We start from the raw sequence: 20838 nt of genomic DNA, 5'->3' as shown, positions 1-20838 counted from the left end.
TTGCAATTGCTGCACGTGTGGTTGTGCGTATAGTTTTGACCCTACAAAACATGTTACTCGTGCTATTTTTATAGAAAATGCGCTATTTTGATGTAAACCAATGCCTACATAATAACACCACACATTGTGACACTCACCTGTAATATTTTGGCGCCACTTTTTGCCTCTCCAGCGAAACGCGATTAGTGGAATGCATTGCTTTCAAATGGTTTTCAACTGTGCCGAATTAGACGCCAAGAGACGCAAATTAATCACCACTCATTCAGGTAAGAATTATATTTTTTCAACTACACTCAAGGACAGTCACCAAATATTTGTTCTTAAGATAGTTTTGCACAGAGAAGCCAAGCACATCGTGTGTTGCTCGGTAGTTTCTCAGCCCGATGACGGTGTTGGAGTTCAATTAAGAACACGTGTAATCTTTTAATCGTTATTCCATTCATAATGAAATTCTCACAGAAGATACACAATATTTTATGTATGATTGGAAAGTGATGAATTGAAAGCAATATGACGTGTGATAAAATGTTCGCAATAACGCATATTTCATGGCACAATTCACCATTTACCTGATGTAATAAAAAATTGATGTTTAATTGCTGAATGTGGCGGTATTTTTCCGCCAACTACATTATGTCGCTTGGCGGTGAAACAATTATTAAGTGGTCAGAAGACAGAAGTGACTAAACACCAAAATATTTACTATTTAATTATAAGAAAAGAAAAATGAAATAAATCAGGTGCGAATTTCAGACACTTCCACATGCGTCTCCCTCGTGGCTTCTTAGAAACAATGTATTGGCAATCAATTATCAAATACCCGAAAAAAGTCATTATTTCATGTCACTTTTCGGGCAAGGCATTATTATTTCTATTTGTGGAATGATTACAGGCTCGTGTGCCAGAAATTGGGTCACACTGGTTTTATTTTCGATAAAAGGCGCGCGGGATTAAGAAGATTTTGAGACTTTGAGGTCAGCGCAGAAGTGGAGCACTCGCGAAATGCATCCCAAAAGGAGACGGGGAAAATAATTGAGTGATTGCATCACTTTCTCCCGTCAATCTCGTTCCAGAACTCAGCGGCGTCCACGCGAAATTGGCGAGATGCCTTCACGAGCACCTCACTTGTGGTGTTGTCGGAAAATTTTTGGAACTCCTGATACTCACAAAACCCGTTCACACTTCCCGAGCACTTCTCATGACTCAGCCACGACTTTTCGCGGCCAAAAGTGGCAAAGTGGGCCAACACTCCGACGTACAAGTCACTCATGCGAGCCTCCACGGAGTCGAACTCAATGGCGGGAAAGACACTCGCGATGCGGAACATGAAGAGCAGATCATCCCGATATCCTGTGCCGAAGTTCTTGTCCGTCAGTGTTGTCCTCTTGGTGTACCTGAATTCGCTGTTGAAATTGAACTTGTACAGGTAGAGCGGCATCTTCGCGAAGCGATTCATCCTCAGCTGCTGAACGGTGTTGTACAAGGATTGATGGAAGTATCTATCGGAAACCATCTGGAGCAGAGTCGCTGTGAGTTAATTAATCAAGGAATATTGAGGAGGAAAAGGGTGAGTGTGTCTTACATTTATGAAAACCTCCTCATTTTGTGGTCCAATGTGAGGAGTGTGGTTGCCAAAGTAGAACTTTACAACATCATCCACGTATTTGGAAGGGAACTCGAGAAATTTCGGAAGGATTTTCCTCATTCTCGCATTGAAGTCGTTAATGGCGGAATCGTTGGTTAAAATTGGTGATCTGTAGGTCCCGTCATTTGGTGTGAAAGTAATTAAAACGGGCTTAGGCACATATCTGCCATTTCTCCACGCATCGTAGGGATTCTCGGTGAGGAAGGCATCCTCCCAGGTCACTTTTTCAATGCACGGACGATAAATAACGAGATGTTCAAAGTGCCAGAACTTGAATTTGTCCACAGTCTCTCTCAGCGTCACCGCATCCACATTCCTTAGATTCTCCATAATTTCGCTTGTGGTCATGTTCTTGTATCCTTTGATGCCGGCATACTTCACTTGACGCATGAACTGACTCCTGGGATTCCGCAGGAGCGCCCAATGGGCCAAGGAGCCACTCTGCAGGATCACACGATGGAAGAGAAGCGACGACTTCACATTCATCATGTGCATCTGAATACAGGCTGATCCTGATCCTTGGCCGAGGAGAGTCACTTGCGAGGGATTCCCACCGAATTCTTCGATGTTGTCTCTGACCCACTCGAGAACCATCTGCTGATCCTTGAGGCCGAAGTTGCCCGGACAGACACTGTTTCCCGAGCACAAATAGCCAAAGACTCCCAGACGATGCTCCGGCAGAATTAAGATGATGTCTTTCCTGTTCATCATGTAATCGGGAGCGAAATCAGTAATTTGCGCAGTTCCAGATGAGAATCCTCCGCCAGTTATCATGACAATCACCGCGAGTTTTGTCTTCAGCTTCCGGATGGGACGATAGATGTTCATGTAGAGACAATCCTCTGCGCCATAACTCCTTGTCGTGTGAGATGCGAAGATCTTCTGCATGCAAGTGTCTCTGGAGTAAGTTCCATTCCACACTTTCGATCCCCACGGGTCGATTGGCACTGGATTCCTGAAGCGCAGCTCTCCAACGGGAGGCTTGGCGTAGGGAATCCCCATGAATGCCTCATAAGATCTGACGTGACCAGGAATAACCGTGCCTTGGATGCATCCAATCGGCGGACACACGATCAAATCTCCCTTATCACTGAATGTCGCCACACAGAGATGAACGACAAAGCACAGCACGAATGCAACCTTCATCTTTGAGCACTTTCTTCTGTCTGATCGAAGAGTTGTTGACCCATCCGAAATTGATCCACATCTTCAATCATAACGGTGAGAAAAAGAGAAGGTGATATGGAGAACAGCTGAGAATTGAAACGAGATACACTTTATTTTATAGTATCAAGAACTGCAAAGCAACGATGTCATAAAAGAGATTGTTGAAAGTCACCAATCCATTTTCGTTCTAGATGACTTCAGAACGTTTGGGAATTGCTTTAATTTAATAGGTTGATTTTTTACTTCTTCAAATAACTTTTTGTGTTTCGAAAGTGTTTGACGTCAGAGTTAATTCCATAAAAGAAATTAAGACACGCGACTTCTTGGAGATAACGGATTTGAATTTAAAGCTATTGATTTTCTGATTTACCCTCTTGAAAAATTATATTTTATAATATGAGAACATAAAATTAACTCTCCGTGATGCTGTTCCACATGTGAACCTCCTCAAGGGGGAAGTAGTTCGTTATATCCACGGTGACCTGATTGTTCAGGACTCCATCGACGTACGCAGTTTGATTGGCGAAGAATTGGTATTCGCAGAAGCCGTACTTTCTGAAGTATTCGTCGTCGCACGGAGCAACAGTCATCCACGTGTTTGCCACGCCGGTGCACGCGAAGTTGACGTGAGTGTCGACGTAAATGTTCTTCATCTGGTAGTCAATGGAATTCTTGTCGAAGTCCGGGAAGAGCGAAGGGAAGCGGAAGAGATAAATAAGATCATCGCAGAATCCAACGTTGAGATCCACATCAAATCCTGATAAGACTGATGAGAAGTGATGATTTCCATGGAAGTTGAACTTCTCAACAGATAGAGGATACTTCTGAGTGTTCACATGCTGGACGTAGTATTTGAGGAAATTGTACAAATGCTGATGGAACAGCGGCATGGTGAAAAGCTACAACAAAAGCAATTTAGTAGAGTGAAAAAATATTTGTGGGATGAATTCTCACCTCAAGATAAGTGAAAAGAGTTTCATCTGCTAGATTGCACATTCCGTCCAAGAAGTAGAAATTCTTCAACGTCTGAAGATGAACGGGATTCACCAAGAGAATTTCTGAAAGGTGATAATCAACATCCTGATTGAAGATCTTCCTCTTTTGGTGATTCAAGAGAAGAGACGATCTAACATTTCCTTCGCTATGAGTAAAAGTCATGTAGAGCGGCTTGGGATCGAAGTGTCCAAGTCTCCAGGCTTCTCTAGGATTCTTCCTAACATAAGCATCTTTGCAGTCAACTTCAACTACTGGACGGTAAAACACAAACTGATCCTCTATCCAAAAGTCAAGCTTATCAGTCGCACTCAAGAGCGTCTTAGCGTCGGTTTTCCTCAGTTTTTCCGTTAACTCAAGGGAAGTCACCTTTTTGGGATCAACTCCAATCAATTTAGCGTGATCGAAGAATTGCTGATGTGGATGTTCATTTAGAGCACAGAGTGAAAAAGCATTTCCACTCTTCAGCACGACTTTATGGAAAAGCTCTGGAAAATAATCGTGACATAGTAAATGAAGTCATAAATAGGGTTGCTTAAAACGTTTTGTTGCTGACGAAACTCACTCGACGTGTCGTGATGAATCCAATGATATTGACACAAACCACCAACGTCATCTGCACACAGAAGAGTCACAGAATTGCAGTCTCCATCAAATGCATCAATATTCTCGTGCACCCACTGAAGAGCCAAAGCCTGATCCTTAAGGGCATAATTGCCAGGACAATGTTCATCGCCTGAACTCAGATACCCAAATATGCCCACGCGACTTTGCACGACGACTAAAATCACTTTCTCGGTGTCCATGAAATAATCAGGAGAAAGATTTTCAGGACTCGTGAAACTCACTGCAAAGCCTCCGAAGCTAAAGTAAACCACAACAGGCAATTTTTCGTTGGGATTTCTTCTCCTGGGACGATAGATGTTGAGGTACAGACAATCCTCGCTGCCCTTGATGAATGGCTCGGGCACGAGGTAAACCTTCTGGAGGCACTCATTCCGCGCATACGTGGCGTCGTAGGTTCCCGACCAAGCTCCGCAAGGCACTGGACTGCAGAATCTCAGATCCTCGACTGGCGGTTTGGCGTAAGGAACGCCGAGGAAGGCTTCGTAAGACTTTTCATTGCCATAGCAAAGTTTTCCCTTCAAGAGTCCATTTTTCACAGAAACCACTAAACTATTTCTCTGGTCATTCGCACAAACTGATCCGTGGATCGCCGCGAGGATTAGCAGAGTTAAAACTTTCATTTTCACTTCTTCAACTCACTGATTCGATTCCTGCAAAAGTTTCCTTTATATACCATTTCAGTCGTGCGCGGAAAAGGTCGTGAAACACGAAAAGGTATGAAATCAGTAACTGCCCAGCAACATTGGTTAAATGCAAGATTTTACGCTGATAGATTTCGTGCAAATCCATATATATATATATATATATTCTTCATACTATGGTTTAATTCTATATAATTATGTATTGAGAAAGGATAAATCAACAAACTGAAGTGAAGTTACAACTAAATGTTGAGCTTCATTCAACTCTCCGTGATTCTGTTCCACATGTGAACCTCCTCTAGGGGGAAGTAGTTCGTTATATCCACGGTGACCTGATTGTTCAGGACTCCATCGACGAACGCAGTTTGATTGGCGAAGAATTGATATTCGCAGAAGCCGTACTTTCTGAAGTATTCGTCGTCGCATGGAGCAACAGTCATCCACGTGTTTGCCACGCCGGTGCACGCGAAATTAACGTGAGTGTCGACGTAAATGTTCTTCATCTGGTAGTCAATGGAATTCTTGTCGAAGTCCGGGAAGAGCGAAGGGAAGCGGAAGAGATAAATAAGATCATCGCAGAATCCAACGTTGAGATCCACATAATAATTAGAGAAAACTGTTGAGAAGTGATTAACTCCATCGAAGTTGAATTTTTCAACGAACAAAGGATACTTCTGGGTGTTCACGTGCCGGACGTAGTATTTGAGGAAATTGTAAATTGGCTGATGGAATAGCCTCATAGTGAGGAGCTGAAAAATTATTTTCAATTAATAGTGCAAGTAAATATTCATCAACCTATATATACCTCAAGATATGTAAAGACCGTCTTATCTGTTAGTTTGCACGATTTATCAAAGAAGTAAAAGTCTTTCAATGTCTGAAGATGAACAGGATTGACTGTAAATATTTCGGAGAGGTGATAATCAACATCCTGATTGAAAATCTTCCTCCTTTCAGGAGCCAAGAGCAGTGATGATCTAACATTTCCGTCGTTAGGAGTAAAAGTGACGTAAAGTGGCTTAGGATCAAAATGTCCAAATCTCCAGGCTTCTCTAGGATTCTTCCTAACATAAGCATCCTTGCAGTCAACTTCAACCACTGGACGATAGTAAACATAATTATCTTCTATCCAAAAGCCAATTTTATCGATAGCACTCAGGAGCGTCTTAGCGTCGGCTTTCCTCAATTTTTCCGTTATCTCAAATGAAGTCAGTTTTGTGGGATCAGCAATTCCGATCAGCTTTGCGTGGTCAAGGAACTGCTGCTTTGGTTGCTCAAGAAGTCCCCAGATTGCAAAGGCATTTCCACTCTTCAGCACGACTTTATGGAAAAGCTCTGGAAAATAATCGTGACATAGTGACCAATTCGACTAAAGTTGGCTTGGCACATTTAGGTGCTGACGAAACTCACTCGATGTGTCGTGATGAAGCCAGTGATATTGACACGAAGCACCTGCATCAGCTGGACACACAAGAGTCACAGAATTGCAGTCTCCTTGGAATGACTCGATGTTCTCGTGCACCCACTGAAGAGCCAAAGCCTGATCCTTGAGGCCAAAGTTACCAGGACAATGCTCATCGCCTGAACTCAAATATCCAAAAGCACCTAAACGACTTTGAACAATAACTACAATCACTTTCTCGGTGTCCATGAAATAATCAGGAGAAAGATTTTCAGGACTCGTAAAACTCGTTGCGAAAGCTCCGAAGCTGAAGTAAACCACAACAGGCAGTTTTTCGTTGGGATTTCTTCTCCTTGGACGATAGATGTTCAGGTACAGACAATCCTCGCTACCCTTGATGAATGGCTCGGGCACGAGGTAAACTTTCTGGAGGCACTCATTCCGCGCATACGTGGCGTCGTAGGTTCCGGACCAGGCTCCGCAAGGCACTGGACTGCAGAATCTCAGGTCCTCGACTGGCGGTTTGGCGTAAGGAACGCCGAGGAAGGCTTCGTAAGACTTTTCATTGCCATAGCAAAGTTTTCCCTTCAAGAGTCCATTTTTCACAGAAACCACTAAACTATTTCTCTGGTCATTCGCACAAACTGATCCGTGGATCACCGCGAGGATTAGCAGAGTTAAAACTTTCATTTTCACTTGTCCAACTCATGGAAAAAGTTTCATTTATATACAATTTCAGTCGTGCGCGGAAAATGTCGTGAGCCACGGAACGACATGAAAAATCTATAACCATCCAACAATAATAATTAGGAAACGTGAATTATTGTATTTTCTCAATAACGCTTTGCCCAGTGTTTAATTTTCAGTATTTCTCTTGTGTTATAGGTTAATTTAGCGGATACACGAAGCATGAATTTCTTACCAGCTCATGCATAGCCAGCAGATGGCGCAGAAATCGCATTGCAGAGTCTGATTTGAAAATTCAAACACGTCTTCGAATGAGAACCGCGCAGTTGCTATGGCAACACCTGGATTTCGATCGAGCTTGTGGCCATTGTCGCCAGGGGGAAGTGTATTCGATTTAGTGTTTGACGTGTTGAGTGCAAATTTCGTCGCTCTCGCATCACAATAATTCTAATTTCTCGGCCTTTCCATTGGCATATCTGCAAGCTCTCTGGCGTGTCCGTGAAATTGATGTGGCCAAGTGTCCGTAACTGTAGCGATCTGGGGTGAAATTGCAGGGCCACGCTGGTGTGGACGAGTGCAAAGTGCGAGGATTCCAGGGAAGCGCCTGCCAAGGAGGCCCCGCGAGCTGGGTGGAAAATTCAATTTTTCCCAAGAGACGTGAGTAGCATAATAACTGTGGATGACCAGAAACTACATCGCACACACTCCTCACACACATTTCTGTTGACATAATTTAATTTATGTGCTTTAATTCCTGTGTTAACTCACACCCTCTCTTGGGGCATCGCGAGCGAATGCCACACGGTGCCAGAGGAGCCCCAAACTCTATTGTACAGAATACTCTCTCTCTTGTGTGTGCCCCGAAAAAATCGCATGTTTGAGACTAATTTTTGGCCTTTATACCACCATTACATTCCCGTTATATCACTCACAAGACCATTAATCTTTGGGCGTACAGTTTTCCGCACTGCTCGTGTGCAATGTTGCTCCTTCTTGCGCTCTCCCACTCCGCAATCACAGCCCCATGATGGGGCTCTTCGCGAGGACGTGACACTTGTCGCCGGACGCGGTCGCAGAGCCCATTTCCACCCACACTGTTCCCCCTTTTCTCTCCCTCTCTCTCTCGCTGGCGCGCTCACTTCCACATCCGACTCTGCAATGCTCGCGAACTGTGGCGAGAAAGGCATCTGCATCAATGACCACCGAGAACAGGTGGCCACAAGTTCTCCCGTTTCGAGCCACGAGGCGCACAGCAGAGATTCTCAGAAGAGGGAAGAGAAGAAGAAGATTCACAGGAAACTCTGCGGCCTTGCTGATCTCTCGAAAGAGAGCGCTCTGAAAGAGTCAGAGAAGTTGAGCTTGAGAAAGAGGTTGTTTTGAGACAAAATATCTGCAACTCAATGCGGATTTGCATAAATGAATATTCACGGTGTTCAGGGTGAAGCAGAGATTGATTTTCAATAGTAAAAATTGTACAAAGAACACTAGAGAATCTCATATTAGGCCTCAAACACTTTTTTCGCCTGAACTTTGTGAACTTCTCAGCTAATCCAGCCTTAATCTTAGTCCTGCTAAGAAGGAAGGGGATTTAGAAGATTGCACAATTGATGGAATTCAATGATGTTGATGAGAAAAATGCTCTCTAAATGAATTCTTTTTGATTATCTTCATCAGTCAATCTAACGGCTATTCGAATTGATTGCATGGCAATCGAGAGATCTGTGCATTGAAATTCAATTAAACTGTTACTTTTCTGACTCATCATTTACAATATAATATTATCATCAATCATCCAATACAGTAAATGTTTTGTTTACTATGCGAAGCATCTAAATTGTGACATTTACTCATTGAACTTGAAATTATTGCTATTAACTTCTTCATAAGCAAGCAAATTTAATGGGCAAAACAAGAGTGAAAAAAGTGTTTTATGGAAAAATTCTCAATAGGTATTGAACACTTTTCACAACTTGATTGTAATCGTGCGGGAAAATAATACAGTGGATTTCTAATAATGATATAAATTTATGCCTATTTTAATTGTGGCATTTAAAAACAAATTAGCATGAAATTCTTTCCATAAATTCACTGACTTGTTTCTCGGGAAATGTTCAACGTTTTTTTTCCATTTCCACAAGGCAAGAAGAAAGAAGAAAGACAGATAAGTGTAATTGTAACTTTCCGAATGGTGTGAATCATGTTTTTCTCCAGAGAAAGACACTCTCTATATTAGTCAAACTGTGACCTAATTTGTCTTACTGGGATATTGAGTGGACGTGTTGAGAAGCCTTGCAATGCTGCTGATCATATATTTTCAGAGAGTGTTTTTTTTGGTCCGAAGGTGTGTCGGCGGCGAGAAAAAATGGTGAATGAGGAAAGTGTATTGGGAAAGACTGAATGGAGTTGCATATTAGCATTATTATTGAATTGAAATTGTCTGTTGCTGTGTGGTTGCGTTGGGCGAGTGGATATGGATAAAAAGAAGAAAAGAGTGCCACTCCAATATTTGGTCTGGTGTTTCGCCGATGCGAGAGAGAGACTCGCGAGCGCGATGGAAGGAAATTCATTCAGTGGTTCACGAACAAAACAGCCCGCCTCCGCATTGGGATACTCATTGTTGGACACCGTGTTGAATATCTGATGATTGTCATTTGTTTCAATTTGGTCAATTGAACCCGCACTGTCTGCTCTTCTGTTTCTGCTCGTCTGGTGTTCGATAGTCCGCGACGATTGTCTTGTTTTATCGATATGTCACTCATGCATCTTTAACCACACAAAATTGTATTGCATAAAAGTCTTCTTTCAGTTTCCTTTCTGCCTTCAAGCGAATTCCTCCATTTCTCGCTCTCATCTCACCTTCTTCTTGCGCACCAGTGCTGCTTGTGTCTCGTTTTTTTTTTCTTTTTTTCCTTGGAAATTGTGTCAATGCTCAATAAATAACTTGAATTTCCCACACAAGATTCACAAATACAGTCTTAACTATTTCACCTTTACCGCCAATAATATAAATGTATAACACACTGTCTTTGGCAACACACCGGGCAAAGTGGAGACATTCTTTCTTTTCCGCTGAAGTGCAGAAAACAATTACAATGATTAATTGGTTGACTGAATATCTTACTTAATGTTTTTTATTCTTGTGACTTAATGATTGATTTTCACCGATCATCACCGGGTGAAATGAAACATTTTCACGAATGAAATGTAACTTTAATAAGGAGAGAGAGAAAAGATTACACATTCACGTTGTTCTATTATTTCTGCATTTATGCCATATCGTCAATCGATGTGCCATTTCTTTAAGTGTCTTGTGTGTTTGTGTGGATAAAAAGAGAGGCGAATTGGTTGATTGTGCTTGAGAAGAAGAAGAATTTATGGTCTGAAAATTCTCGGTGTGTTTTGTCAAAATGAATTTCAGTTGTACTAACTGTTCTTCACGTCTTTTTTTCTTGCTCTTTTTCTCCATCATGTTCTCTCACCGATACTTGATGATTAACCCATTGTCTGTCTAGGCGAGAGGGATTATCTCAATTTGTGAGATGATCATGCATCAATGAAGATCATTTTATGTGATCTAAGAGCAATATTTTCTACTAAAATATGAGGTATTGTGAATATGATTGCTGAGATTGAAGATTTTGCGGTGCATTGCGGGAGAATTGCAGTCTTTTTTCATAAGAAAGTATTTCTTGACTATAATTTTTTACGCTAAATATGATTTTTTCCTAAATTAAGTTTTCTTTTTCACAAAACCTCTGCTTATCATTGACCAGTAGGCGTGGCTTACAAGTGGGCGGGATTTAAGAAACTATGACAGTGGCAAGATAGTGATAAAACTAGTATTTTATCCTTAATCATAAGTAAACAGAGTAACTAAGATCTCAATGTTTTCCACCCTTGTTCTACTTAAACACATATAATTAACTAGAAAACTGCATAAATTGATTTTGAATAGCACTCCATGGCTCAGTGATATAATTACCTTTTATCCATCATGTTTGTTTAGCATAAACATCTTCACACCTTTTCTATGCAAAAAAAGAGGCATTTTAGCAGTTAAATTTGATAACCGTGATGCTTTTACACTCTCACTCATTTAGTGTGCAAAAAAGAGATATTTCATTTGACTAATTTGATGTTTATTCATCGTGGATGCAGAAGCTGATCAATTGAATTGGTTTTCTCGTGAAGATAGTTATCGACTTTCTTAACTAATTATGGAAATTATAATTCAATCATATAATGACTCTACAAATAGTGTGTGTTTTTATACTTCTCTCGATGCTCTTTCGGCGGAGATTTTGCAAATAAGGTGAACTGGACAGAAAAAAAAGAGTGCTGCCAAAAAGAGTGTGAGTGCTCATTTGCATTTAAAATAAACTTCTTTTCACTTTTTGCATAATTTTTGGTCGATGATCTTGAAATTAGACAATCGGGAAGGTTTTTTATTTCTTTTTTCTTTGAATTCTTGTATTGGCGGATGATCTTTTTAGCGGCGTGTTATTGAAAATCTCACATGGGTTAATTAAGTATTTGTATATATATATGAGATTTCTTCATTAATTCCACACAATTAATATCATTTCTTTTTTATTGTCTTCTCGCCTCTTCCCCTCCAACACTCTTCCATTATATATATATTTTTACCACTAATGAGAAAATTTTGTTCTTAATAGAGAAATTTTCTCGTGTCGTCGCGCTGAAAGTGAAATAATTAGAGGGGAAAAATACCTATAAATAAAATAAAGGGGATTTATTGGTATAGTATGTGTACGTGAACTTTCATGATGATAAAATTGGGTATGCATGTGGTTTTATCGCTATAAGAAAAGACTTCTTTTCTCCCTTGTGACTTTTTTTCATCTGACTCTCGATGGCGCGCCGCGTGTTTTCCTTTTTGGTCAAAATAATGTTCTTGCGGTTGGAGAAAATTGCACTGAATGTCTCGTGAAGCGAGTCTGACGGTGGAAATTTTTACTGACAATCTTTAGGATATTTTGTCTTTCTGCAGCTCCTTCATGGGTTGAAGAAATGTCTTGTGGTTCTTCTTTTTGTGTTATGGGTGACTCTGAAAATAGATTGAACGTGAGTGACACTCGGAGTGCGACTCTTGAGATTGTGGAGTGTGTGTTAAATTCAACATCACACCGGAATTACATGTGAAAATTGTGTGATGTTGCATTTTTATTTATACTTCTTCCCTCCTCTTGCGGGCTTTCTTGCTCGCCTTTGGCTCACGATGACGGAATTCACGCGGAGAGCAATGATCTCTCTCCAAGTCACCAGAGACCAGTCAGTCTCACGAGACGCTCTTGTGCACACATATTTGTGGGCCTTAGAAGGTGGACTTTTGGCTGTGCTTCACTCGTGAAGAACATCATCGTCCATTGACTTGAGTTATAGTTTATCAGTTCGGGAGAAATAAAAGTGCATAAGCTGCTTTTGCCCATATATGAAGGAGTAATTGATTTTTAAGTGAAAGTTCACTGGAAGAAAGCCTCAATTTCTTCTTTAAATTGTCTCACTTCAGACACAGAGTTTTATTTCGGGTGAGTGAATTGTTGGGTTCCTTTAAAAATTTACTTTTATCTCTTATGAAAAAAAAATAAAAGAAGAAAACAAGTCCATCGAGAATGTTTGCCTTCTCTTGCGCTCAGAAAACTATGAAGTTTAATGTCTTTTCCGCCTTGTATTTTTCTTCATCCGACAAAGCGATAGAAATAAGAGCTTATCGAGGTAATAAATTTATTTACTCCCAGACGAGCAAAGCACTGAGAATGTTGGAAGTCGCGTAATATTGAATTTTGGGCAGGTCTTCTCAATCTGTGAACCATGGTGAAAAATGTGAGTCGTCAGAGTGATTTAGTGAAGAGGTCTGCGTGAAATTTATGTGTGCTTCCTCCTATTTTGCATTACAAAGTTTTGTATAGCATAAATTCCACCAGTTAATGCAATTTGGTTAAGTCCAAAAAAAAAAATGTAATGGGATGAAATGAAATTGTTCACGAGTTACGCAAAGAAATCTGCATAGATTTTTTTTTCGTGAGAGCAACAATTTTCTCACAAGTGCAAGTTTTGTCTTCACTGATGATCACATTGTTGGTCGTGTGTGTTTTTTTTCCGTGTGAATAGGAGTTTGTTTTGGTCTTTTTCGAAATTGATCATAAAACGGCCTTTTTATGTGGTGCATTTGAGGTTCATAAAATTTACCACATCTTTTATACTGTATTGAATGTCGATTTGGATTGGGAATCTTTGGTATATTTGGATGGGATTTTCCTTGTGATTTTCTCTGGCATGAATGAATGATTGATTCATTAAGTCCCGAAAGTTTTATCTACTCTCTTTTCTAAGCATATTTTTCTTCCTATTCCCCAAATTTCTAACACCATTTCTCTTGTTGATGTGGCTGTTCGTCTAATTAGAGGCGTTTTTGTTGGAAGAAAGAGAGAGAAAGAGAACAGAGCGATTTTCAGCAGTGAATTTGTAATAGAATATTTCAACTTGGATATTTATGTCTGTTAACTAAACTGAATCCTTTCACGATCCGTCCTTTGAGAGACTGCTTGATATCCTACGCGAATTTGTGAGGTATTTTCGGGTCCTATCACAAATAGACTTGCCTTCTCCTAAAATGCGCAAAGGAGGGAAGAGGAATAAATTGATTGAATTTGTGCTTGAATGGATTTTCTCTGTGAAGGGGAAGTGAAACGATGAAGAAGATATTAATTGCACAAATTTATTGTTATGCACGAGTTAATGTTGTTTATTTCTTAGCGATTGAATGTGTCTTTTTATTATTATTATACCTTTATTTCTAATGCTATTGATAGTCTCTATAATTACACTTTTTGTCACAAAACCCACACAAACACACCCTCCTGATTGAGCCAGAATGCAATTTGTACAGAATGAATACACACAAACACTCAATTTTCTGTGGCTTTGATTTATGCACTTTTGACTTTTGTATAATTTTCTGTTTGAGTTTTTCTTGTGAAATAATATGTATAAAGAATGCTATCTTTAATTGAGAAATTTATATATATTTTATCCTTCTTCTCTTGATGTTGTTTTTTCTCTTTTGTTTCTTGAGGAAGTTATAACATGAGATTGAGCATAAGACACAAAACAACACACCTACATAATAAAAGAATTGTTAAATTGTTGAGTTGATGATGTAGAGAAGAAGACAAAGAGACAAGGATGGAAATCAATGGATAAATTGATGCATAAAATTATGATATTCTATATTTGTAACAGTGCATAAACATCAAGAGACAGAGAAGAGAAAGAGGGAGAGATATTGCAATTGGCTGGGAGTGAGAGAAAAAGAGACTTTCAAGTTTGGTGTGTGAGGAAGAAGAGAAGAGTCTTTCATCTTTGGGGAGTCGCATCGATCAATCATTGCATCACCGCCGAGGCGACTGTACATCTCTGGGCATGATGCAAAAGGCGGTGCCGGCGCGAGAATCACACACGGGCGGATTGGTGATGATAAGAATGTGACACATCTGCCGCCAGTCAAAGTGGCCACGAGTCGACAATTTGTCCTCAATACGCAAAAGTTCCTCCAGAATCGCGACACGACACGCCAAATATCACCGGCAAGCGCGGGCAGTGATCACGTCACGCGCTCCTGTGGCCTGTGTGGCTTCATCCCTGTCGTGTGCACGCGGCGGAATAATGTGTCGTGCGAGCGTGAGTGCTCAGCAATCATAATTGACGATCATCCGCCAGCCAAGGCGCCAAATCACATCTACTTGCTCAATACGACGGAGGGCAGTGAGAAAGCGCTGCCGCAGCGTGAGAATCGCAGCATGGACAGGAGTGTGGATTCCATCGGGAGCTGCTCCCTCGATGTTGATGCTGAGTCCACTGATTTCTCAGGTATCTCAAGACAAAAAGAAGAAAAGATTGTGTTTTTCTTTTGCTTCGCGGAAAGTGCCACACAAGAATTTTATCACCCTTTTTTCCAACGTTTCTTTTGCCAACGCACTTCTTCACATCTGATGTTTTATTTTATTTTTCTTTTGCGAGAGGGAGTGTCAAAGTGAATGGCGTGAAAGAAGTTTGTTGAGCCGGAGGAGGAGGAGAGCAGAAGAACACTATTAATTTTTGTGGTGTGAATTTCACGGAGAAAAAAAAGCAGAAGATGAGATTTCGCATTGAGCAATGGATTGTGTGGTGTTTAATCATCATCTTGTTCACTTTTTCTTGCTTAAACATTCCCCCAAAAGTTGGTTTTCATCATCCACTTTTCACCTCATCGGTTAGGTTTTATGATTTTACACCTTCTTTCACCTCATTCACATTCTCAATCATCTTTCTGTGTCAATTTCCTACCGAGAGAGAGAGAGAGAACACAGTTTAGCAACTCATCAAATTGTCCACGGACAATGCAATCTGCATTTCTCCCACGACCGAGAGAGAGAGAGAAGGTTTCTTATCAAGCCGAAAGAAATGCCAAGTTAGCCCGCATGATAAGATATACTATATTAAAGAAGAGGTATTGTGATGGGATTTTGGTATGAAAACAGTTTCATTTCCAATCACGAGTGACTTGTTGAATTGTTGTGTGAAAAAGTATCGAAAAATCTTGTGTGAGAAGATGTTTAGCAAAGATGATCAGTCGAAAAGCAAATATATCACAACTTTTATATTCAAACTATTTGAGAGTGAGTATAAGAAGGCAAACTTTTCAAGGAAAATAACAGACATAACACTGAATTTCCAATGTTACATAAATACATTGAAGATAAAAAAACATATTATTACAATTTGAGAAATATAAATACTTTCAGCTTGTGTTGATTCTGATAAGAGAAAAAAGAACGTTATGAAATTGGACTATTCGTGAGTGATAGAAAAATTTCGCGGCACTCAAGCACAGTTGATAATAAAATGAGTGGAATTTGTAGTTTTTTTATTTACTGTGGCAAAAAATAGGGAAGCTTTGAGAACAAAACAGAAAAACTTCAATTTTCATTGTGGCATTGAATTGATATAAATTTCCTATTGCAAGAGAGTTGAGAATATCTCAACTTTATCAAATAAATCACCTTTTACACAGCATAATTGTAATTCTTTCCGCAGGAAATTGAATGGATGGGAAGAAAGTGCAGGAAAGACTCGGTAATTAATTGATATTGTTAGAATGTGTGAGGAATTCTCGAGAGTGCACAGTGAGAAGTGGGGCTCTTTTCTCTGGCATGTGAGATGATGATGATGGCAAGGGAGTTGTGAGGGAAATGAAGAGGAAAAAAAGCACAGAAAAAAGAGGAAGGGAAAATTTCTAATGCACTTTTCATCTTGGTTTTCTTTGGCACAGATACATCAGGCAGTTTTAATTTGCTAACACCGTCGAGTGCCAAGGATTTCCCGAGGGAGTTTATCACGCGGATTCACGAGAGGAGTCAGTGTCCACCGCCTCAGTCCGTGTTCCGACAGCAGACGTCAATAGTGCTGGATCCGCAATCGGGACGCGTGAATACGATCATATCGGGACAACAACCGCCGACGATTGTCGAGAGTCCGCCGCCGGGTGAGGAAGAGCCAAAGAAGCCGAGCTATCTGAATTTGGCGTGCTGCGTGAATGGCTATTCGCATTTGACGACGTATGACTCGAAGTTGAGGCAGAATATCAATAAATCCAGGGAAGTGTCACCCATTCGGCCCATCACTTACGCCTCTCTGCAGTCCTACACGAAGGCGGATTCGAGTGGTGAGGAGATTCAGGTATATTCTCCCTGAGAAATTGAATTAAATGGGTGTTTGTGGCTGTTTTCAGGTGTCAAGCATCTGATTGTGCCACCTCAGGTTGCCACGATAAGACTGTCAGGGGATTTGATGGAGGGTCACAGGTCACTAATGTCGCCGGAGAAGCGACTCTTCACACAGCAAATGATGGTGACGGAGACGAATGGTGGCGGAGATGATACGACAGACAATGTCAAGCACTTCCGGACGACAAAATACATCCACACAGTGTCCACGACGACGACGAAGAAGATAGTGGACGACGGAGTGCCGCAGCAGCAGCAGTACAAGACGGGCAGTATAGCGCAGCATGTGGAGAGACTGTTTGGCCCCGGTGCTCTAGCGCAGGGCTTTCACACCAATCGACGCTCCATGGAGAATGGCCAGGCCACGTGTGTGCTGACGGAGAAGTCCATGAACTCACGCAACTACTTTTCGCCAGTGGTGAAGATGACGCGCAAGGAGGCCGTGGCGAATGGGAGCGCGAATGGCAGTGTTAATGGGAATGGATTGGAGAATCTCAATGATCTGGAGGTCGCACTGCCAGTTCTCAGGCACCTGAGGCCGGAATTTAGGGAGCAACTTCCAATTTGTACATCACCACGTCGCTATGTTCCGCCAACGAAGGAGACTCACAGTAGTGTGTTGACAAATGGGGCGCGACAGCCCAGTGAGACGATCCACATGGTGAGCATCGAGACGGTGAGCTCTCCGGAGAAGAGGATTGTCAGTGAAGAGATTGAGGAGAAACCCGGTGAAATTGTGGAGAATGTTGCCGCGAGTCAGTCGGTGAGGACGAAGGATGGCAACTACTTCTTGGACATTTTGACGAAGGAAAGACAGAGAATTCTTTCTCTGGCTGACAAGGTGGATGGATATATGGAGGAGGTGAAGGTAAAGTATCACTGGAAGGTGGAATTGAGAGGATTTCTCTCTCAACTGTTGTGGGTTTTGCAGGACAAGGACATTTCGGATGAGACTATTGGCTACTTGAGAGCTGCTACGGGCAAAGCGAGACTCTTGGCGGCGCAGAAGATGAAGCAATTTGAGGGATTGTGTCACACGAATCTGACCCAAACGCCGGGTGAGAAGTTCCAGACAACGGATGAAGATTTGCAAGGATTCTGGGACATGGTGATGCTTCAGGTTAACCACGTGGATTCGCTGTTTGATGAGATTGAAGCGCTGAAGGTGAACAACTGGAAGGTGAGTTTAAAAATCCCACCCACAATGGTTCTGATGTCCAACTCCAAGTGGAGCAGACAAGAAGTGTCGTTTTATGGCCATTTGAAATGGATTATGAGGCCCATGTTGACTTCTCTCGCACACTCAAAACAGCCAAGAGGAAAATAGAAGACTCAAGGCGTGTGTTGTTCCTACGCTTTTGCTTTTGCTTTTATCTCAATTGCGACTGGGTTGAAAATCTTTGGCGGTGGTCAAACATTGTCTTTCTCACGATCTTGAGAAATGGACAAATTTGGCATGGAGAATTGACAGAGAGAGAATGGTTTAATCTTTGATTTTTATTAAACACTCAAAATATATTACAATTCGTAAGATATTCAAATATATAATATATAGAAGATAATTTTGCTTCAGCTCTAAATTTGCCAAAAATTTCTATACATTTGTTAGTAAAAGAATATTAATAGAGTGAAATTAAAAGAAAATTATTACGATTAATGCGAAAAAAATGAACAAAACTTAATTCCGTTCAAGATTAAGGAGTTTGATCTCCAAAATTCGCCTCTTTCACCGTCATATAATATAGAATAGTACATTATATAAAGTGTAACATGCTAATATTAAATTGTTATTCCCTGATTAAGATAGTAAACCTAAGTAGTGTGTTAATTTTAGAGTCGCTCTCAATATAAAATGCAATATTTCAACGGATAATCGCCTCGAAGTGTGTGACATATTTGAAAAGAGTGACTTTTTCTTTTGCATATAACGATAAAATATAATAATAATAGTTGCATAAATCACCAAATGGCTTTTGTGTGATGGTGATTGAAATGATAAATTTGAGGATTAACGTGGGCTTTCTCTCTGTCTTTTTTTCTTTCACAGAAGAAATCCGTGGAGGCTCCGGCGCCGCCTCAGGGCGCTAAGCTGACGAAGAGGCCGCTGGGCAGCGCCAAGGGGAGTTCATCATCAGCTGCTGCTGCGTCCAAGAAGTCCGAAGCGGCCACGCTGGCGGCCCAGAAGAGGGAGGCTCAGCGGAAGCAGCTGATGGAGTTGAAGAGGAAGAATCGGATGGCCATGAATCAGGCCCAGAATGGCGACTCCAATGGTGTTAATTAGGGCGGTTTTTTTTCTAATTGAGGCGGACGGCGACACATCCTTCTCCACTCGAATATCACGCGCGCGCGCTTTTGCTGATGCAGATGACAAAATTCCCCACTGCTGACGCCCAATTTGCTGTCCACGACGGATCCTCTCTCTCGGTGAGTCTGCAGACTTTGATCACGATGTGGATTCTCCCATTTTTATGCCCACTTTGAAGGTGGGAAGGAATTTAGTTTGGTTGTTTATTTCGGGAAAAGAGAGAAAAATTGTAAATGAGATAAATTGACTATACTTTGAAAGCACAAAATCACAAAAAACATCAGAGAATTGTAAAATCTTTGTCGTGGAATATAAATATTATTATTATTGATATTTTTGAGAGGAAAAGTACAATTCTCGTGTTAATTCGTTTGAATATAAAAAAAAATACAGCGTCGTTCATGTGTAGTAATTTAACGTTTTTAGGCAGAAAAATTGTAGACAAAAAGAAAAAGAAAACATTGCGAATCACGCAAAGTAACTCCATGAAAGAGAATAATTAATATAAATTTGATGCGCGAATTAATATTAATAAAAAAAAGAAGAAGAAATATGTGAGAGAAAAGAATATTCCCTGAGCAAAAAAAAAGTAGGATTGGAAAAGAAGTGAAGTTGTAACATGGGAAAAAACACACACTAATTATTCTTTATGACCTTATTAAAAGCATTTTTCTTGTCGGAGAGAATGTACATAAATCGATTAGTTGACTTAATAAAATATAACATCTATGATTTCTATTTATGATATTATTAATTTTAATCGAATTCATGACAGCGGAATTACTTTCTAATCATTTTCAATTTTGCATCTGATTTGTAGCTCGTTTTCCAATTTATTGTATAATGTTTTGTTTGAGACAATTTTTCCTCCCCTTTTTGCTGGAAATTTAGATAAATTTTACGTTTTTCTTTTTTGCAATGAAGAACAAATTGTAAATTGTGCTGAAATGTTGTAAAGATTGTGAAGAGCAGAAGAAGAAATTGATGGAATATTTTGAGGTGCCTTTTTAACCATCCCCAGATTTGCTGAAGAATGAAAGAAGAAAATTTACATTTTTTGATTTTTATAGCGTTTAGCGATACATAAAAATTCACCTTTACTTTCTCCGTTGTATTTCTCTTTTTTATAATACATTTTGTATGCATTATCAGACAACTGCAGAAGTCAATATTTTATATAAGCGTTTTAATTATACAATATTTTAGATGAGTAAAATCGAGATAAGAAGAAGAGTTCGTAGTAAGTTTTATTAAATGTGTGGTATAAAGAATAAGATATCGAATTATAATCTAATATTTTCGTGGTTGAGAAGAATAAATTTGAGTAAATCCATAAGTAAAAAATAACGTTTACATATTCTCTTAATTGAAGTATAATAAAAGATAAAATATTACTGTGATTATTTCCTCTACTTTTTATCATTTTTTTGTACGTGATTCAATTTTACCTTTTCTGCTGTTTATTTTTAACAACTAAAAACTGAGATTAAATGAAAGATAAATGAGAAGAAGAGTTCTGGGAGAAATCCAATTAAGATAAAACTATAATCACAAAAAAAAATGTTTGATAATGTTGCTTAATACAA

The 20838-nt window shown here is 40.2% G+C and overlaps 3 protein-coding genes across 4 annotated transcripts; 1 reads left to right on the top strand and 2 right to left on the bottom strand.

Moving 5' to 3' along the window:
• Positions 1–1045: 1045 nt before the first annotated feature.
• Positions 1046–5052, bottom strand: LOC132260750 (uncharacterized). Its single transcript, XM_059759068.1, has 5 exons — positions 4371–5052; positions 3767–4293; positions 3228–3711; positions 1583–2811; positions 1046–1513 (listed from the first exon to the last, which is right to left on the bottom strand). The coding sequence occupies exons 1-5, from the start codon at positions 5050–5052 to the stop codon at positions 1046–1048; spliced, it is 3390 nt and encodes a 1129-aa protein (XP_059615051.1).
• A 281-nt stretch (positions 5053–5333) lies between these two features.
• Positions 5334–8245, bottom strand: LOC132260749 (juvenile hormone esterase-like). Its single transcript, XM_059759066.1, is given in 4 exon segments — positions 5334–5822; positions 5879–6408; positions 6484–7033; positions 8162–8245. Coding segments are annotated over 4 exon segments (1653 nt in total).
• Positions 8246–14809: 6564 nt separating this feature from the next.
• On the top strand, positions 14810–20468 carry LOC132259718 (uncharacterized). 2 transcript variants are annotated; one of them, XM_059757464.1, is made up of 5 exons: positions 14810–15052; positions 16494–16883; positions 16953–17815; positions 17879–18127; positions 18995–20468. In XM_059757464.1, the coding sequence occupies exons 1-5, from the start codon at positions 14983–14985 to the stop codon at positions 19226–19228; spliced, it is 1806 nt and encodes a 601-aa protein (XP_059613447.1). In that variant the 5' UTR covers positions 14810–14982; the 3' UTR covers positions 19229–20468. The 2 variants fall into 2 exon arrangements, with proteins under 2 accessions (XP_059613447.1, XP_059613446.1); XM_059757463.1 differs by having other exon boundaries at positions 16494–16886.
• The last annotated feature ends 370 nt before the right edge of the window (positions 20469–20838 follow it).

The sequence above is a fragment of the Phlebotomus argentipes genome, unplaced genomic scaffold (genome assembly GCF_947086385.1).
Source record: "Phlebotomus argentipes unplaced genomic scaffold, Phlebotomus argentipes genome assembly scaffold_18, whole genome shotgun sequence".
In the NCBI taxonomy this organism is placed as follows: Eukaryota; Metazoa; Arthropoda; class Insecta; order Diptera; family Psychodidae; genus Phlebotomus; species Phlebotomus argentipes.
The sequence above is the reverse complement of the archived record's forward strand: the minus strand, read 5'-3'. Positions and strand labels throughout refer to the sequence as shown.